At 40.8% G+C, this 20,000-nt stretch overlaps 2 protein-coding genes across 4 annotated transcripts in view; one reads left to right on the top strand and one right to left on the bottom strand.

The window, feature by feature from the left end:
* Positions 1-7,194, top strand: part of LOC125047792 (transforming growth factor-beta-induced protein ig-h3-like) — a gene marked incomplete at its 5' end in the record, with an annotated part of 13,453 nt that extends 6,259 nt beyond the window's left edge. Inside the window, 7 exon segments of the mRNA XM_047646241.1 lie at positions 64-201; positions 1,342-1,554; positions 2,097-2,266; positions 3,223-3,357; positions 4,921-5,130; positions 5,552-5,708; positions 6,035-7,194. Of these exon segments, the coding sequence (XP_047502197.1) occupies positions 64-201; positions 1,342-1,554; positions 2,097-2,266; positions 3,223-3,357; positions 4,921-5,130; positions 5,552-5,708; positions 6,035-6,306 (1,295 nt within the window).
* Positions 7,195-8,767: 1,573 nt separating this feature from the next.
* The window catches only part of LOC125048037 (proprotein convertase subtilisin/kexin type 4-like), a 16,867-nt gene continuing 5,634 nt past the window's right edge, over positions 8,768-20,000 (bottom strand). Inside the window, exons 6-15 of one of the 3 annotated variants that reach the window (XM_047646656.1) lie at positions 19,680-19,823; positions 18,957-19,131; positions 18,469-18,641; positions 16,747-16,998; positions 15,721-15,821; positions 13,472-13,595; positions 11,931-12,034; positions 9,697-9,842; positions 9,021-9,255; positions 8,768-8,968 (exon numbers count right to left, since the gene is read on the bottom strand). In XM_047646656.1, coding sequence (XP_047502612.1) covers positions 9,068-9,255; positions 9,697-9,842; positions 11,931-12,034; positions 13,472-13,595; positions 15,721-15,821; positions 16,747-16,998; positions 18,469-18,641; positions 18,957-19,131; positions 19,680-19,823 — 1,407 coding nt within the window. In that variant the 3' untranslated portion in view covers positions 8,768-8,968; positions 9,021-9,067. Of the gene's footprint in view, positions 9,256-9,696; positions 9,843-11,930; positions 12,035-13,471; positions 13,596-15,720; positions 15,822-16,746; positions 16,999-18,468; positions 18,642-18,956; positions 19,132-19,679; positions 19,824-20,000 lie in introns of all 3 variants that reach the window. The other 2 variants (XM_047646658.1, XM_047646655.1) reach the window with 2 other exon arrangements.

The following is a 20,000-nucleotide window of genomic DNA, read 5'->3' as shown; positions in this document are numbered from 1 at the left end:
TTCATTCGTAAGTTCGAGTACGCATTCATTCATAATTCCACTCATTCATTCATTACGTTGCAGTTCTAACCAAAGCCGACATGATGAAGACCCTCCAGGAACCCGGTCAGCTGACTCTCTTCGCCCCTACTGACGACGCCTTCAGGAGTGTGTCGCCCTTGGTGTTGGAGGGTCTGCTGGAGGGCAACGCCTGTCTCGATAGTAAGGGCTGTGTGTGTATGTTGGGGGGGGGGGGGGGGTTGTGCGCGTGTGTGTGTGTGTGTACTGGGATTTGTGTGTGTATGTGCGGTAATATATTTCTATGTTTTCGAGTGTGTATACTTGTTTACTGATATTGTTTCTCATTTAATTACCACACGCGTTTTATTGTGTGTAAATTCTACATTACTCTCGTGCTTTTGTACGTATATATAGCTCTAAAAAAAAATCCATATGGTTATACATTTATATTTCGTGATTCATTCCCACTACTACTTCTTTTTGCTCTAAAATTATCAACATTAGCGTAACTAACGTCCCTCTTGTTCACGTACTTAGTTTTACACATATCCATAAATTTCTGTATTTGCGAAGAGTATTTATGGCGACAAATGTAGAAAAACCTATAAATGAGAATGCAGTTGACCGGTTTCGATTACCTCTTGGTCAGAAATGTAATTAAAACGTCAAATACGCGTACCTTTTTTATCTACATTTATCGGAATGAACTTAATAGTACACAATATCCAAATACAAATACAGAAATAGACGTAATAATTCGTTTTCACTCATACCTTTTATTTCTGTCTCTATCTACAATGACCAGAATGAAGAGTGGATTTTAATTTTTAATCTCTTCTTCAGCTGCACATATCCATATATTTCTGTCTTTGTATTTCAAGCTGTTCTCTCACTCTCTCTCTCTCTCTCTCTCTCTCTCTCTCTCTCTCTCTCTCTCTCTCTCTCTCTCTCTCTCTCTCTCTCTCTCTCTCTCTCTTCTCTCCATCTCCCTCTACCTCACCCTTTCCCTCTCCCTCCCCCTCTCTCTCCCCCTCTCTCTCTCTCTCCCTCTCCTTCTCCCTCTCCCTCTCCTTCTCCCTCTCCCTCTCCCTCTCCCTCTCCCTCTCCCTCACCCTCACCCTCACCCTCACCCTCTCCCTCACCCTCTCCCTCACCCTCTCCCTCTCCCTCTCCCTCACCCTCTCCCTCTCCCTCTCCCTCTCCCTCTCCCTCTCCCTCTCCCTCTCCCTCACCCTCTCCCTCACCCTCTCCCTCACCCTCTCCCTCACCCTCTCCCTCTCTCCTTCTCCCTCCCTCCCTCCAATTACCAGCATAAACTTAAACCACCATCTCTCTCCCCAGCTGTCCTCAAGAGCCACATTCTGCCCAACGTCATCTGCTCAGCTGCCGTTCAGGGGAAAGCTCGAACGGTTAATCTTCTCGACAGCTATTTGATGCTTGAGAAAACGGAAGATAACGAGATCCTCGTCGGGGATGCTGAGGTGCTGGAAAAAGATGTTATGGGAACCAATGGTGTTCTGCATGTTATCAGCGGTCCGTTGATGCCACAGGAAGGTGAGGAATAGTCTTTTAGTTTTGATCTATCTATATTGTATTATTATTATTATTATTATTATTATTATTATTATTATTATTATTATTATTATTATTATTATTATTATTATTTTTATTATTATTATTATTAAGCCAAATATGTTTTCGAAGTCTAGATTATGCAAATTTCTTTCACGGTTCTTTCTCGGAGCCAGTAAGGACTTTTTTTTTTAACGATTATTTTTTTTCATGATCCAAAAAAAAAAAAAAAAAATAAATCCTTTCGGAATTATTCGTTCAAAGCTTTACTCGTTCAGAATATGATTTTCTTTTCTAGATAGAAAAAAAAATAAAAAGCCTCTCGAAATTTCCCTTTATTCGAAATCGAGATTCTAGATCAGAAAAAAAGAAAAAGGAAAAAAAAAAAAAAAAAAAAAAAAAAAAAACATCTCGAAATTTCTTTCAAACCTTACCTGGTTCAAAATATAACCCCTTTCCACAATAAAACATATATATTAATAATAAACGCTTTCTGAATGTCTCTCTCTCTGTCTCTCTCGCAGCCAAGCCTTTATTCGAAGTCCTCGAAGCCCAGAACCTGACCCGCTTCATGGACCTTTTAGAAGCAGCTGACATGCTCGACGAACTCAAGGGCCTCACTGACGTCACGGTCTTTGCCCCAAGCAATAAGGCAGTGGACGAGATCCCCGAGGAAGTTATGGAGAATATTATTGTAAGGTTATAGGGGTTTCTCTGTGGGTGGGGTGTTAGTGTGGAATGTTGGTGGAGGCAGTGTGGCTGGTGGAGTTAGTGTGGCTGGTGGGGTGCTGTGTTATGTGGAGTTGTGAGTAGGTGTTAGTGGGTGGGGTGTTAGTGTGGAATGTTGGTGGAGGCAGTGTGGCTGGTGGAGTTAGTGTGGCTGGTGGATTGCTGTGTTAAGTGGAGTTGTGAGTGGGTGTTATTGGGTGGAGATTTAGTGTGGAATGTTGGTGGAGGTAGTGTGGCTGGTGGAGTTAGTGTGGCTGGTGGATTGCTGTGTTAAGTGGAGTTGTGAGTAGGTGTTAGTGGGTGGGGTGTTAGTGTGGAATGTTGGTGGAGGCAGTGTGGCTGGTGGAGTTAGTGTGGCTGGTGGATTGCTGTGTTAAGTGGAGTTGTGAGTAGGTGTTAGTGGGTGGGGTGTTAGTGTGGAATGTTGGTGGAGGCAGTGTGGCTGGTGGAGTTAGTGTGGCTGGTGGATTGCTGTGTTATGTGGAGTTGTGAGTGGGTGTTAGTGGGTGGAGATTTAGAGTGGAATGTTGGTGGAGTTAGTGGTGCTGTTGGAGTGCTGTGTTATGTGATGTGTTGCGTTTGTGAGTGGGTGGAGTGTTATGCGTGGAAAGTGTGTTTTATTGTGGCTAGTGGAATGCTGTGTTACGTGGAATGTGTGTTGTGTCGATGTGTTTAGTGGAGTGTTAAGTCATATGGAATGTATGTTACGTTTAGATTACCGCTCAAATCTAGTTTCCATCCATTTCCTGCAATAGTTAAAAATCAAAAGTCATTATCACCATTACTTACAATACAATAAAAATAATTACACCCTTCCATTACAGAATCATCCTCACTCGAATTTACTCCAATTTACTCTCATACAGCACCACCAATACCACACCTAATTGCACCATCCAATTCCCGATTTCTCTGTTCCAGAATGACCCCGGCAGACTCCGTGAGATACTGGAATATCACATGGCGACACCAACTCTAAAAGCCAGTGACATTTCCAACAATCACATCGTCAGCACTCGAGCTGAGCATCCCCTCAGGATCAATCTCTACTCAAGGGTAAGTCTGTTTGTTTGTTTGTTTGTTTGTTGGATCATGAGAAAAAAAAGATTTATTCCGAGGGAGTAGAGTCATTATTGGCTGCGAGAGAGGATCGTGGGGATAAATATTAGCATAATCTCGACTTCGAAGACAGATTTGGCTTAATAATAATAAGTTTTTGTCTGTGGAGATGACTGAATGGTGTAGATTGGGAAGAAAGAAACTAAAGAATGTAAGAAAAGAGATGGAAAAAGGGAAGGAAAAAAAATATGGGTTTGATGTAAGGAAAAAAAAAAAAAAAATTTCGTGTTGTTCTTTTAGTAGGGTTTCTTCATCTCCTTGCCTTCTTCTTCTTTTGCTACTCCCCCTTCTTCTTCTTCTTTTTCTTCTTCTTCGTCTTCATCTTTTTTTGTTCTGTCTCCGTCTTTCCTCTTCTTCTTTTACTTCTTCGTCGTTTTCTTTTTCTTCTTCTTCGTCGTTTACTTCTTCTTTTACTTCTTCGTTTTCTTCTTCTTCTTCGTCTTCTTTTCCTTTTCTTCTCCTTTTCTTTTTTTCACGATCTTTCATTTTGCATTGAAGATTCACTTACCTTCTCTTATGGTTTAAACTTTCATTAACATCAATTTCACTCTTTTCCCACAGTCTCCCCTTCTCTCTGAGCTGAATAAGGTGGGGGATTAGATTGTGAACTGTAAATCTTTTATGGCCTAAAAATCACACGCACACGCACACGCACACACACACACACACACACACACACACACACACACACACATATATATATATATATATATATATATATATGTTTATGTAGATATATGTATATATATACCTATACATATACATATACATATATATATATGTATATATATATATTTGTGTAGATTTCCCATTCTCATGTCAGGATAGTAAAAGGTTTCAAGTATTGAATTGCTATATAACGGTCCGTTTTATATTACATTTATTTGTTTGTTTATTCATCGATTTATGGAGCTGTTTATTCACATACTCCTCGATATATATATATATATATATATATATATATATATATATATATATATATATTTTTTTTTTTTTTTTTTTTTTTTTTTTTTTTTTTTTTTTTTTTCATTTATGTTTATTTATTTGTTCATCGCTTTGTCTTTTTGTTTATATATTCATTCATCGGTTTATATTTATATCTATTTATTCTGTTTATTTATTAATTTAATTATTTTTATATTATGTTCCAGTTTTAATTCCCTTTTGAAAATCACACGAAATTACAATATTTTCCTCTCTATCTAATATTTCTATATTTCTATATTCCTTTACTCTGTACTTCAGTGTTTCTATATTTTTTTCTCAATTTCTTCTATATTTGTACATTTATATTTTCTTTATTCCTTCAATACTTATACATTTGTATATTTAAATATTTAATTATTTCAACATTCGATATTCCAACATTTCAATATTCAGTATTTATATACTTCATTATTCCAACATTTCAATATTCAGTATTTGTATACTTCAATATTCCATATCCCTCTATTCTCCATTTTTTTTCTATATTCCAAACTTTTCTCTCTTCCTTTGCAGTCCCCCCTTCTCTCCGGCCTCATCAACATGGGCAAGCGCCACCCCAACATGCGCATGACCGCCGGGTGTAGCCACGTATCAGCGCTGGATTCTCGTGCCTGCGGTGCTGTCGTCCATGTGGTTGAGAAGATGCTGGTCGTGCCGAAGATTAACGTCATGGATCTTCTCGAAATGAATGAGGACTTCTCCATTTTCACCAAGATGCTGAAGGTAGGGTGTTGGGTGAGGGTGAGAGAGGGGGAGGGGTGGGGGAGTGTTTGTGTGAAGGGGTGGTGTTTGGGGGTGAAGAGAGGGATGGGGAGTGTTGTTGTTGTTGTTTTTGTTGTTGTGGTTTTATGTTGTTGATTTCTTTTCGTTGGGTTTCATGGTCTCGTTTTGACGCTTTTTTTCTTGTGGTGAGGAATTCATAACTAAGTTTGTTAATTACGCTTCGCGTCTCTTCGTTAGCTAAACCATTTCGTAGCATTAACCACAACACAAAATATCATCCTAATATACCAATTAGCATACAATAAAAAAAAAAAAATATTCAGCGTTATCAATGACCATCATTCAGTGTGTGAGTAAGAAAAAAAACTCAGTATCATCATCAGTCGCAAGAAATATAACAAGAAACATATTTCCTCCACAGGATACTGGACTTAACGAAACCCTAGTTGAAGATGGACCTTTCACCGTCTTGGCTCCATCGGATCACGTCTTCAGAATTCTGCCCGAGGATGAACTGAGCCAGCTGCTGGAAGATCAAGAGCTTCAGCAGCAGCTTGTGACGCAGCATATTATGGAAGGTAAATATTGATCGATTTTGTGGTTGATGTTGATAAATAGATGTCCCTATTGTTTTAAGATGGAAACGTGCTTATGCGTTATAATCGTGTTGCTATCTGAGGTATGTGTTTATGGTCATATAGCGTCTAGTATCCGGATTGCGACGAAAACAAGTTCTTTCTTTCCCCCCTCTCTTTTTCTTTGCCTCTCTCTCTCTCTCTCTCTCTCTCTCTCTCTCTCTCTCTCTCTCTCTCTCTCTCTCTCTCTCTCTCTCTCTCTCTCACTCCTCCCCTCCTTCCCATTTCCGACCCCCCCACACTCACTCACCCCTTCTCCCTCCCTCCAGAACACCTATGCTGCACGGGAATCAACCCCAACACCTGGCTCTTCATGGACCACAAGAGGACACTGAACGGCTCACCCATCCACGTGCGCCGCACCAACTCCGGCAGACTGATGGCCGGCAATGCGCGCATCACCCATTGCTCCTCACCCACACGGAACGGCCTGGTTCACACTGTCAGCCACCTGTTGATGAACATCCACCGTCACAGAGTGGATGACGGCGAGGTTTGCGACTTCTCCACTCCCGGTCTGAGACTCCTGTTTGGTTTTTAAGGGAAAGGCCTTTCATGCTCCCCTAATTTTCCTTAGTCCCCCCTCCTCTGTGAGATGTTGTCTCTCCATTTTCGTTAAAACGTCGTTAGGAACATGCCACGGCCGCTCTTGGGCGAAGGATCCATTGTGTAACTTCGTGACGTTCATATGTTCTTGTTAGTTGGTCCTGTTCATCTTGTTATTTGGTTTTAGTGACAGGACTTTTTTTACTTTTTTTTTAAGCCGGAAATAAGAGGAAGGTAAAGGATGATAAAGCTTGTATTGAAGTTATGTCTATAGTTCTGGAGTGCTTCGTGAATTAGGGTCTGAAGTAGCTTTCATTAAGATTATGAAACCTTTTTATTCTGAAGAAAATATAAAATTATTTCTCTACTACCACGGAGGAAGATAAGTATCAATTCCTACTGTCGCCTCCCAAAGACAAATTTATGCCTTTTGTCACTGGCAACAGAATTTCTATGTCTGATCATCTCATCAAAAAAACAAAGAAAATAGTATTTATTTAGAAACTCCCTGATCTTCACAAACCAGAAATACACAAAGGACTTAGTGATGAGTATGATTTCGAATTTCTAAGACAGTGACAATGAAAATAAAATTGCAAGACCCAAAAATAAAAAGAAGGCGAAAGGCATAATAAGTTGTTTTGTTAAAAAGGCAACACTAAAACAGTTAAACAGTTAAGGGCTAGTTAGTTGTATGTTTAAGTAGCAAAGTGAGCTGCTATTAACTCTTATTTATTTTTTAACATCTGCTTTTATTTTGCAGTAAGCTGAAAAATCAAAATATCTTTTTAAGATATATATATATTTTTATCACAGAATTCTTTCCAACATGTACCACGTATAAGACTGATTGGTATTATATAAAATAAATTCTGGAGGATTATAATGGTTTCAATAGCCTTATTGTTTATGAAAGAGAATCGGAGAGTGTTTATACCGGTTTATGAAAGAAAATGTGCAAGTTTTATTACAAAACATTGAGTTTATTGACTTTTTTTTTATTTTTTTTTATAGATATGAAGTGAAACATTGGATGAAAACTGAAGAATAAACATGAATGAAACATGTGCACATATATATATACGACATATGGACGCTAATACACACACGTTAAATCTCTCTCTCCCTCTAGCAGTATCTCTTTCTCTGTCTCTGACTCTTTCTCTCTCTCATTTCTCTCCCTCTCTGTCTCTGTTTGTCTCTCTCCCTCTCCCTTTCCCTCTCCCTCTCCTTCTCTCTCTCCCTATCTCTCTCTCTCTCTCTCTCTCTCTCTCTCTCTCTCTCTCTCTCTCTCTCTCTCTCTCTCTCTCTCTCTCTCTCTCTCTCTCTCTCTCTCTCTCTCTCTCTCTCTCTCTCTCTCTCTCTCTCTCTCTATATATATATATATATATATATGTATATATATACATATATATATATATATATATTCATTAAGAAGTCACATCCTTCTAAACGTTTAAATAAATGTGTGTGTGTGTGTGTGTGTGTGTGTGTGTGTGTGTGTGTGTGTGTGTGTGTGTGTGTGTGTGTGTGTGTGTGTGTGTGCGTTTTCGTGTGCGTGTGTAACGGAAAAATTGTTAATCGATCTGCTTTTTCTATTTTTCCCATATATTTCAAATGTCGGCATATTGCAAATTTTATTCATTTTATCATTATCATTACTATTATCTCTTTCTTTTTCATATCTACGTGCGCGTGTGTTTTGCATAGAATCATTGAGAATATGATTATGAAAAGAAATGAAAAATCTAAAAGAGAAATAATAATCTAGATAAAATAGAATTATTTGTAGGAATACGAGATTTGGAAAAGGAAAATAAATGTCTCTCGTTAATGGTGCTTATTTTTTATTTATTTATTTTATTTATTCATCTTTTTTTTTCTTTCTTTTTTATTTATTTTTTGTAATACACCCAGACAGTTACCAAAATTAAATCTGAAAATCACATATGAAAATCAAATATATCTGCATATATGTATATATATATACATATATATATAAATATGTGTATGTATATATGAATATATATACATATATATAAGTATATGTATGCATATATGTATATATATATGTATATGTATATATATATATATATATATATATATATATATATATATATATATATCACGTGTATAATGTCACATTATTTAAAATATCACCAAATAGAATCAACTTTTCAAAATATATAGAACAAGTTCAGTTTACAAGTATTAAACGTGTCTTGAATTGATTCAAATGCATAATAATAATAATAATAATAATAATAATAATAATAATAATAATAATAATAATAATAATAAAAATAATAATAATAAAAATAATAATAATAATTATAATAAAAATGATAATGATAATAATAATAATAATAATATTAACGATAACAACAGGAAGAACAATAAAGAAGAAAAAAGAAAAAGAAAAAGAAGAAAATAATAAGAAGTATCAGAAGAAGAAAAAGAAGAAAAAATAAAAAAAAAACGAAGAAGAAACAGAATAAGAAAAAACAGCAAAGAAAAGACAAATCAAAGAGAAGTAGAAACAAAATCACGAATAATTTAACATAACAACAACAGCAAAACAACACCACAGCTAACTCCTTGCAACCACCGACGTCTTGCAACACAGCAAAACAACACCACAGCTAACTCCTTGCAACCACCGACGTCTTGCAACACAGCAAAACAACACCACAGCTAACTCCTTGCAACCACCGACGTCTTGCAACACAGCAAAACGACACCCTCTTTACACCCTGTCACGTTCCAAAGACCACGAAATCCACTTTTCTGAGGCTTCCTTTCAGTTCCGAGTCGTCCTTGATCGCCACAGTCCAGAGACCTTGAGGATTTTCGCCCCAGAAGTGAACTGAAGTGAAGGGCCAGTGAGTGAATCCTGATGTGCTTTTATCTTGGGCGCGATGGGTCAGTACCTGTGACGTGGTGCCTGCAAGCAAGTGGGAGGTCATTGTGGCCGGAAGATGAGTGGTTTTGGGTGTTCATAGGGGTATAGGGGTACGTGGGTATGTGTACGTATGGATATATGAATGCAAGTACAAATGAATACGCATATGGACACATACACAGACACAGACAGACACATACACACACAGACGAACAAATACACACACACACATACACATACACACACACACACATACACACACATGTACACATATACATACACATACATACACACACAGACACACACATACACACACACATACACACACACACACGCACACATACACACAAACACACACACACATACACACACATGCCCACATACACAAACACACAAACACACACACACACAAAAAAATCGCATCATAATCATATACCACCTATCTATCTATCCATCAATCTACCTATCTATCCATCTATTTACCTGACGGTGACACGACGTAAATCCTCAGCTTCCCCCTCTGCCTATGAGACAGAGTGACGTTGGCCGCCACGTGTTCCACTTTCGTCAAGGAATTCGAAGGATCAAGTTTCCCTGTGACGTTGAGCCAGTCGTTGGAAGGGATCGGCCTTGGGTAAAATTATAAATAGATAAGTGAATAAGTAAATAAATAAATAAATAAATAAATAAATGAAAAAAAATATGTATATGGTATACAAACCCACAATGCAAAACTAGATTTATTGAAAATGAGTATGTTGACGACGTCTTCGCTCTCTGGCCTCATGACCCTGCCCTGTTCTCGGACTTCCTGACCCAGCTGAACTCTCTCTCCCCTTCCATCCGTTTCAAGGTGGAAGTGGAGTGTGACAACAAGCTCCCCTTCTTGGACACCTTGGTACATCGCTCTGCTGACCATTTCTCTTTTTCCATGTACAGGAAGCCCATGCATAGTGGTATGTACATACACTTCTTCTCATACCATCCTCTCCACGTAAAGAGAGGTGTTGCCACTTCGTTGTTCCTCCGCGCCCTCCGTATCTGTGACCCCCAGTACCTGGATGGAGAGATCGACTTCCTCCGTCGTTCGTTCTCAAAACTGGGCTCCCCTTGTCATGTTCTCGACGCCGCGTTATCCAGGGCACGGCGTACCTTCTACCACAACTCCTCCCCTAAAGAGACTCCTCAGCTGAGGAGATCTACTCTCTCCGCCGCCCTCTTCACACTCTCAACTGCAGGCTGATCTTCCGCCAGGTGAACACTCTCCGCCGTAACCTGGTCCACACCAGCCCACCCTCTTCCTCGAAGGTGGGCACCTATGCTATCCCTTGTACCTCCTGTGACAAACAGTACTTTGGCGAGACGGGCGCCAGTCTCACTAAGCGCCTGTCTCAACATAAGTACGCTGTTTCCAGGGGACACAACAACAACGCTCTCTTCTGCCACCACTGGGATACAGGCCATCTGATGGACTGGTCAGCGGCGCGAATTATCTTTCCTTCCGCTGACGTCCACGCCCGCAGACTGGTGGAATCCTCCTTAATAAAGCTGCTACCTAATTTCAACCTGAACAGCGGTTTTTCTCCTGCCGACAGTCTCCTCGCTTCCCACATCCTCCGCCCGACCCTCCGACCTGATCTGACCTCCCTTCGTTTCCGTCCGTCTGTCCTCACCTGCCCCGTGTCTCCGCGTTGCCTTTCCTCTCTCTGTTTTATACCCCCTCCTCTCCCTTTCCTCTTCAGACCTGAAGATGGAATCCAGGTGGATTCCGAAACTGTAGTCTCATTTTCAATAAATCTAGTTTTACATTGTGGGTTGTTATACCATAGTATCAACACGGTAGAGTGTTTTCTCCTTCCATATATATATATATATATATATATATATATATATATATATTTCTCTCTCTCTCTCTCTCTCTCTCTCTCTCTCTCTCTCTCTCTCTCTCTCTCTATATATATATATATATATATATATATATATATAAATATATATGTATATATATATATATATATATACACACACAAATACATATATACATATATATATATATATATAAATATATATAGATATATATAATATATATCATATTTACATATACATATATATATATATATATATATATATATATATATATAGGGAGAGAGAGAGAGAGAGAGAGAGAGAGAGAGAGAGAGAGAGAGAGAGAGAGAGAGAGAGAGAGAGAGAGAGAGAGAGAGAGAGAGAGAGAATAAAGACAAATATTCGATAATCATATATTATCGTTGTCATATATTTACAATGATAAGTTTCAATAAAATGAAGTTACAGGTTTTCCGCTTGAACTGTAAAGAAAATTATATATAATCACTGCCATAATTCACAGTAATATTTAGTATCATCAAGTCACAGATTTTTCGCTTAAATTATACAAAAGAGAAAGAAAATTATCTATGTTTCTATGTATTAAATGATATCCCAGTAATCAAAGAAATAAAAAATCAAATCCATATATTTTCCCTAAAACTGCGATCCAATTTACTTTTACACTCAATCTACCCTACGCATTATATACCATCTAAATTCACTATTTCATTAAGAATTATTACCAAAAAATCATAAGAGAACGAGAGATCACACCACTCAAACAAACAAACAAACAAACAAAATGGATTTTAGTTATAGTTCATATTATAGTTTTGCATTTTATTGGATTTTAGCATATTATAGTTTCGTACCTGTAGCCATCGAACATCTTTATTGTTGTGTTTTTCTGAGGTTCAACATTTTCCCAGGTCAGAGCACTTTCGACGAGGTTTCCTGCGTCCACCGCTCCGTAGCCCTGAAAATTAGCAAAGAGGGTGGGTGAGAGAGAAGAGAAGAGAAGAGAAGAGAAAATAGAAGAAAGAAAGAGAGAAAAAGAGAGGGGGAGGGAGAAAAGAGGAGAGAAAAAGAGAGAACGAAAGAAAGAAAGAAAGTAAGAGAGAGAAAGAGAGAGAGAGAGAGAGAGAGAGAGAGAGAGAGAGAGAGAGAGAGAGAGAGAGAGAGAGAGAGAGAGAGAGAGAGAGAGAGAGAGGAGAGAAGAAAAGAAGAGAGAGAAAGAGAAAGAAAGAAAGAAAGAGAGAGAGAAGAGAAAAGAAAATAAGAGAGAAAAGATAAAGAAAGAAAGAAAGAGAGAGAGAAGAGAGAAGAGAAAAGAAAATAAGAGAGAAAAAGAGATAGAAAGAAAGAAAGAGAGAGAGAAGAGAGAAGAGAAAAGAAAATAAGAGAGAAAAAGAGAAAGAAAGAAAGGAAGAGAGAGAGAAGAGAGAAGAGAAAAGAAAATAAGAGAGAAAAAGAGAAAGAAAGAGAGAAGAGAAAAGAAAATAAGAGAGAAAAAGAGAAATAAAGAAAGAAAGAGAGAGAGAAGAGAGAAGAGAAAAGAAAATAAGAGAGAAAAAGAGAAAGAAAGAAAGAAAGAGAGAGAGAAGAGAGAAGAGAAAAGAAAATAAGAGAGAAAAAGAGAAAGAAAGAAAGAAAGAGAGAGAGAAGCGAGAAGAGAAAAGAAAATAAGAGAGAAAAAATGAAAGAAAGAAAGAAAGAGAGAGAGAAGAGAGAAGAGAAAAGAAAATAAGAGAGAAAAAGAGAAAGAAAGAAAGAGAGTGAGAGAGAAGAGAGAAGAGAAAAGAAAATAAGAGACAAAAAGAGAGAGAAAGAAAGAAAGAGAGAAAGAAGAGAGAAGAGAAAAGAAAATAAGAGAGAAAAAGAGAAAGAAAGAGAAAGAGAGAGAGAGAGAGAGAGAGAGAAGAGAGAAGAGAGAAGAGAAAAGAAAAGAAGAGAGAAAAAGATAAATAAAGGAAGAAAGAGAGAGAGAGAGCAGTCGACAAATAGTTTTGAAATAGAACTTCTTCCCGGAACATTTAAGAAAATCAAATGTACAGATATAATTTACCTCTTTAAACAAACAAACAAACGAAAAACACCAATAGACACAAACAAATCGACGAAACTAAGTAATAAAGTAAAAAAAAAAGGAAAAATCAATAAAACTAATAAATAAACAAAGAAAGAAAACACACAAATCAACAAAAAGAAAAAAGAAAAAAGAAAAAGCAAATAAAACAAATCAACACAAAAATAAAGAAAAACAAAACAAACAAATCAACATAAAAATACACAACCAAAAACAAAAACAAACAAACAACAGAGAAACGGAATAATAAGAAAAACAAAAAACAAGGAATAAAAAAGAAAGAAAAAAAAGGAGAAAAGGAGAAAAGAAAAAAGGGAGACAAATCACCTGCATAAGATGGAACCTCCTGCCGAGGGCGTTTGTCTGCCAGCCGTCCTCCTGAGCGGCCTCTCGCGTCGGACGAGCGGTCTCGACCACCAGGTGCTGCACGTCACGCCACGTCAGGGAGGGGCTGGAAGGAGGATGTGACGTGATGTGACGTGACATGATGTGATGTGACGTGGCGTGATGTGACATGATGTGACGTAACATAACGTGACATGTGACGTGACGTGACATGATGTGTTATGACGTGAAGTGATGTGACGTGACATGACGTGACGTGATATGACATGACGTGTTATATACGACGTTACATGAAAAATGGAGAGAGTTTATTGTCCTACTGTGCGAGAGAAAGATGAGGAGGAGAGGATATTCAGTTTTAACTTAGAATCACTAAGGAATTACTTGGAATCACTTATCACTAAGAAATCACTTAGAATCACCTAGAATCACTTTGAATCACTTAGAAATGTCTTGTCTGTCTGGATGAATAAGATCCCAGATAAAGACAAATAAATAAGAACAACAGATAAACAAATTCGCAATTAAAAGGAGATAAAAAAAACTAAACAAATTCGTAATTAAAAGGAGATATATATAAAAAAAAACAATTGATAAACAAATTCGCAAAGGAAATAAATCCATGAAAAAGCAAGACCAGAGACCGAGTCACACTGAACAGACCAAACCTCAGATTATGCTACACATTAATCGAAAGTCTGGCATCACGACGACCACCAGCGTGAAAAGCATCATGAGGACGACCACTATCACGACCACCAATACAGGTTACAAACTACGACCGGTTAAGCTCAACATTGCAGAGGCTTTCATTCACTCATGCAACGGAATGATCACTGGGCTGATCAGCCGCGGCATCCCCATCAAAGTTCCTCCATATGAGACGGTCCTGCGCCTCTCTGCCTATTTGGTTTCATCTTGTTGTAGATTCGTAATTGGGATGCGGTCGGGAGCCATAGAGTACGCGAAGTAATGGCCCCTCAAAGGTTAGGAATGATTAATTGGGCAAGTCTATGGTACTGGGCTTGGAACTAATTAAATGGGTGAGTCTATAGTACTAGGCTTGGAACTGATTAGATGGGTGAGTTTTTAGTACTAGGCTTAGGACTGCTTAAATGGGCAAGGCTTTAGGACTAGGCTTGGAACTGATTAAATGGGAGAGTCTATAGCACTAGGCTTGGAACTGATTAAACGGGTGAGTCTATAGCACTAGGCTTGGAACTGATTAGATGGGTGAGTTTTTAGTACTAGGCTTAGGACTGCTTAAATGGGCAAGGCTTTAGAACTAGGCTTGGAACTGATTAAATGGGAGAGTCTATAGCACTAGGCTTGGAACTGATTAAACGGGTGAGTCTATAGTACTAGGCTTGGAACTGATTAGATGGGTGAGTTTTTAGTACTAGGCTTAGGACTGCTTAAATGGGCAAGGCTTTAGGACTAGGCTTGGAACTGATTAAATGGGAGAGTCTATAGCACTAGGCTTGGAACTGATTAAACGGGTGAGTCTATAGCACTAGGCTTGGAACTGATTAGATGGGTGAGTTTTTAGTACTAGGCTTAGGACTGCTTAAATGGGCAAGGCTTTAGAACTAGGCTTGGAACTGATTAAATGGGTAAGTCTACAGCACTAGGCTTGGAACTGATTTAATTGGCAAGTCTCTAGTACTAGGCTTGGAACTGATTTAACGAATTTAATTTAAAGGTTCATAATCAAATTTTACTCGACTTGAACGTACAAGGCATAAAAAGTAAAAAAAAAAAGAAACAAAAGATAAAAAGTAATTGATACACTAGCACAAGTTAGACTACAGCTGGCTAGGTTAAACATTACTGATTAAACTAGTAATAATTGAGAATATATATGTGTCGTTAATCTGATATAATCATTGAGAATCATAACTAAATATTAAAAATCCTGAATAAACATTAAGAATCTTAAAAAAACATTGAGAATCATAAATAAACATTGAGAATCAAAAATAAACATCGAGAATCATAGATAAATATTGAGAATCATAAATAAACATCTAGAATCATAAATAAACACTTGAGAATCTTAAATGAACATCGATAACCATAAATAAACATTGAGAATCTTAAATGAACACTAAAAGCACTGATCATCACCAATAAACATCGATAATCATCTATAACCATCTATAGAATCTAACAGAACCCCCGAGCACCTTATAATAATCACAATAATCCAAATTTTATCCCAATCTACTGACTTGGCTTGAAGCACGAGAGCCACCACGCCTGCCATGAGAGGCGCAGCGGCCGAGGAACCTTGGAAGGAGCTGCTGCAGTGACCGTCCAACTCGGGAACGACCTGGTGGGGTATAGCAAGGGTTAAGAGTCAGGGAGATTGGAAGAAAGAGAGGAAGAATGAAGGTAAGAGTCAGGTAGATTGGAAGAGAGAGAGAGGGAGAATGAGGGTAAGAATGAGGGGAAGAGAGAGAGGGAGAATGAGAGTAAGATTAAAGGAGATTGGAAAAGAGAGAGGGGTATAGCAGGGAAATTGAAAGAGAGAGAGAGGAAGAATTAGGGTAAGATTCAGGGAGATTGGAAGAGGGAGAGGGAGGATGAGGGTAAGAGTCAGGTAGATTGGAAGAGAGAGAGGGGGAATGAGAGTAAGATTAAGGGAGATTGGAAAAGAGAGAGGGATATAGCAAGGGTAAAAAGTCAGGTAGATTGGAAGAGAGGGAGAATTAGAGTAAAAAAAGGTCAGGTAGATTGAAAGAGAGAGAGGGAGACTGAGGGTTAAAAGTCAGGGGGATCGAAAGAGAGAGAGGGAAGGAGAAGGAGTGTAAAACGTCAGGTAGATTGGAAGAGAGAGAGGGAGAATGAGGATAAAAAGTCAGGTAGACTGAAAGAGAGAGGGATAATGAGGATAAAAAGTCAGGTAGATTGAAAGAGCTACAGAAGGAGAATGAGGGTAAGAGTCAGGGAGAGAGGGAGAGAGAACGGGGTAAAAGTCAGGGAGATGAAAGAAGAGAGAGGGAGAGAACAAGAAGAAAAGGTAAGGGAGGGAGAGAGACAGATTAGGTAGATAAGTAGGTAGGCAGATAAATGGAGAAAAAAAGTGTGTAAATATAATAGAATAAACAGATAAGATAAAATAATAACACTAGGATAAGTGAATCTATTAAAAAAAAAAATAATAATAAAACGAAATAAAACAACACAACCAAAACAAAATCAAAACAATAACACAAAAGAGGACTTCATCCCCCCCTAAAAAAAAACATCTTTACCAAATGGATATCCTCTTCATGCCTCCTCCTCTTCCTCAGCGCCTCCTCCAGGCTATGCTCCCCGCCCACGAACACGCCCGCGACCGTCGAGGCACAAGGCTCCCCGTAGAAGACCGAGGCGCCCGTGTCGGTGAGGGCAGACACCGACAGGGTATAGATAGAAGAGGCGTAACCATCCAGATTACAGTTATCTCCTTCCAGGCCTCCGTTTCCAGACGCCCACACGTAGATCACGCCCTTGCCGTCTCGACCCTGGGTGGATGAGGGTGGGTGGGTGGGTGTTAGGGGCGTGGGTGGGGGGTGGGGGGTGAGAGGGAGGGTTAGTGTGGGAGAGGAAGGGGTGTGGGAGGCTGAGTATGCGGATGGTTGTATGCTTCCGTTTATAATGTTTATATGTGTGTTTACGTATATTACGTGTGTGTGTGTGTGTGTGTGTGTGTGTGTGTGTGTGTGTGTGTGTGTGTGTGTGTGTGTGTGTGTGTGTTTGTGTGTGTGTGCGTGTATATTTATAAAAAAAAATATATATATATATATATACATATATATATATATACATATATATATATACATACATATATATATATATATATATATATATATATATATATATGAGTGTGTGTATGTGTTTGTGTATGTGTTTGTGTGTGTATATGTGTGTGTGTGTGTGCACAAACACACATATTCACATTTATACATGTCCCTACAGCTACAAAAAAGATAATTATAATCCCTTCCATGTACTCAATAAAAATAAGCAAACAAATTAATAAATGATGGAGAAAAAGTAAACAAAACAAATAAGTAAATCAGGAAAAAGACAACGGAATACCCCCGGTAACCCTCCCCCTCCCCTTTCCCCTCCTCTCCCTCCCCTTCCCTTCCCCATCCCTTCCTCTCTCCTCCCCTTTGCCCCTCTCCCTCCCCCTCCCTTCCCAATCCCTTCGTCTCCCCCCTTACCTCCTGACTCCCTCTCCCTTCTTCTCCCCCTTGTCCCTCCCCTTTCCCTTCCTCTCCCTCTCTCTCTCTTCTCCCCCCCTTGTCCCTCCCCCTCCACCCCTCTTCCCCTTCCCTCACCTCCTCTACCCACCTCTCTCCTCCTCTCCTTAACCCCTTCTCCCTCACCCCCTCTACCAACCTCTCCCTCCCCTTCTCCCTCACCCACCCTACCCACCTCCCCCTCCTCCCCCTCCCCCTCCCCTTCTCTCTCACCCCCTCTACCCACCCCACCTCCCTTCTCCCTCCCTCCCTCCCCCTTCTCCCTCCCTCCCCCTTCTCCCTCCCTCCCCCTTCTCCCTCACTCCCCCTTCTCCCTCGCCTCCCTCCCCCTCCCTCATCCCTTCCCCCTTCTCCCCCTCCCTCCCTCACCCCCTCTACCCACCTCTCTCCTCCTCTCCCTCCCCCCCCCCTCCCTCCCTCCCTCTTCTTCCTCCCTCCCTCCCCCCCCATCCCTCACCCCCCTCCTCTTCTCCCTTCCTCCCTCCCTCCCCCCTCCCCTACTCCCTCACCCCCTCTACCTACCTCTCTCCTCCTCTCCCTCCCCCTCCCCTTCTCCCTCACCCCCTCTACCCACCTCCCCCCTCTTTCCTCCTCTCCCTCCCCCTCCCTTTCTCCCTCCCTCCCTCCCTCTACCCCCCCTACCCCTCCCTCCCTCCCTCTAACCCCCTCCTCCTCCTTCACCTCCCTCCCCCTTCTCCCCCTCCTTCCCTCCCCCTTCTCCCTCACCTCCAACACCCCGCGTCGGAAGGCCTGCTTGCCGAAGCGCCCCGGACCCTCGGCCTTGGTCCCGTCGTCAGTAGGCCCCCAAGAGGCGCTGAAGACTCCCACGGCCTCCACGTTGCGGGAGAGCGCCGTCGCCTCCTGGATGTCCGTGACTGAGCCGTCGACCAAGCGGACTCCTGATGGAAATAAGACTCGTGAGAAAAGAAGGAAAAGATGCGCGAAACCCAACCATCCCCACAGCCCACGACAGCCGAGCCGAGCCCCCACAGCCCACAACAGCCGAGCTTCACCCCCACAGCCCACAACAGAAGAGCCTCGCCCCACACCCCACAACAGCCGAGCTTCACCCCCACAGCCCACAGCAGAAAAGCCTCCCCCCACACCCAACAACAGCCCAACTTCAACCCCACAGCCCACAACAGCCGAGCTTCAACCCCACAGCCCACAACAGAAGAGCCTCGTCCCCACAGCCCACACCAGCCGAGCCTCACCTCCCACTTTGGCGTCGTAGGCCACCCCGACGCCGCACACCTCGTTGTTGGAGACGGCGGCGATGGCGGCGGCGCAGTAGGTGCCGTGGGAGTTGGAGAAGGCGGGGTCGAGGCGCGGGTTGGCGTCGCGCAAGTCCTGGCCGTCGCGAACTACCGAGTAACTGATGTCCTTCGCCTGTGGGGGAGAAAGGGGGGGGGGTAATTTGACCCTTAATGGATAGTTAAATTGATAGTGACGATGATGATGATGATAGTAATAATGGTGATGATGATAGTAATAATGGTGATGATGAAGATAGTACAGGTCCTGGCCGTTTACGAACTATCGAGTAACTGATGTCCTTCGCCTGTGGGGGATATGGGAGAGAAAGGGGGTAATTTGATCCTTAATGGATAGTTAAATTGATAGTGATGGTGATGATGATGATAGTAATAATGGTGATGATGAAGATAGTACAGGTCCTAGCCGTTTGCGAACTACAGAGTAACTGATCTTGGCTTGTGTGAGAGGTGGGTGGATGGATGGATGGACGGATAGATAAATGGATGAATGGATGGATAGATAGACAAATATATAGATAAACAAATAAATATATAAATACCTTAATCGACACTCAGAGAAACCCACAACCAACGAACATTTTCCAACGAACTCCTCTTAAATTAAAACTAAATTTTCCTCTCCCACTTCACCAAGAATGTTCAACGACGAGATCAGCTCACGTAGTTATCGGCGATGTCTGCGTTCTTGCCTTGAATCCCGTCGTCGAGAACAGAGAGAACGACACCACGACCTGTGTATCCACGACGCCACGCCCCTATCACGTTCAGGTCGTAGCCGGGACGACCCAGCTGGCCTGTGTTGTGCTGGGGGAGAGGGGGGGGGAGGTCAGAGGTCAGAGCGTGCGGAGGTCCGTGGCGTAACTGCCCATGCGTCTAAGTATGCGTTTATGATCATGGTACACAGATACGCAAGTAAATTTGAACAAGACATGTACATATATGCTTGTGTGTGTGTGTGTGTGTGTGTGTGTGTGTGTGTGT

Source organism: Penaeus chinensis, chromosome 42 (assembly GCF_019202785.1).
Source record: "Penaeus chinensis breed Huanghai No. 1 chromosome 42, ASM1920278v2, whole genome shotgun sequence".
NCBI lineage: Eukaryota > Metazoa > Arthropoda > Malacostraca > Decapoda > Penaeidae > Penaeus > Penaeus chinensis.
The sequence above is the reverse complement of the archived record's forward strand: the minus strand, read 5'-3'. Positions and strand labels throughout refer to the sequence as shown.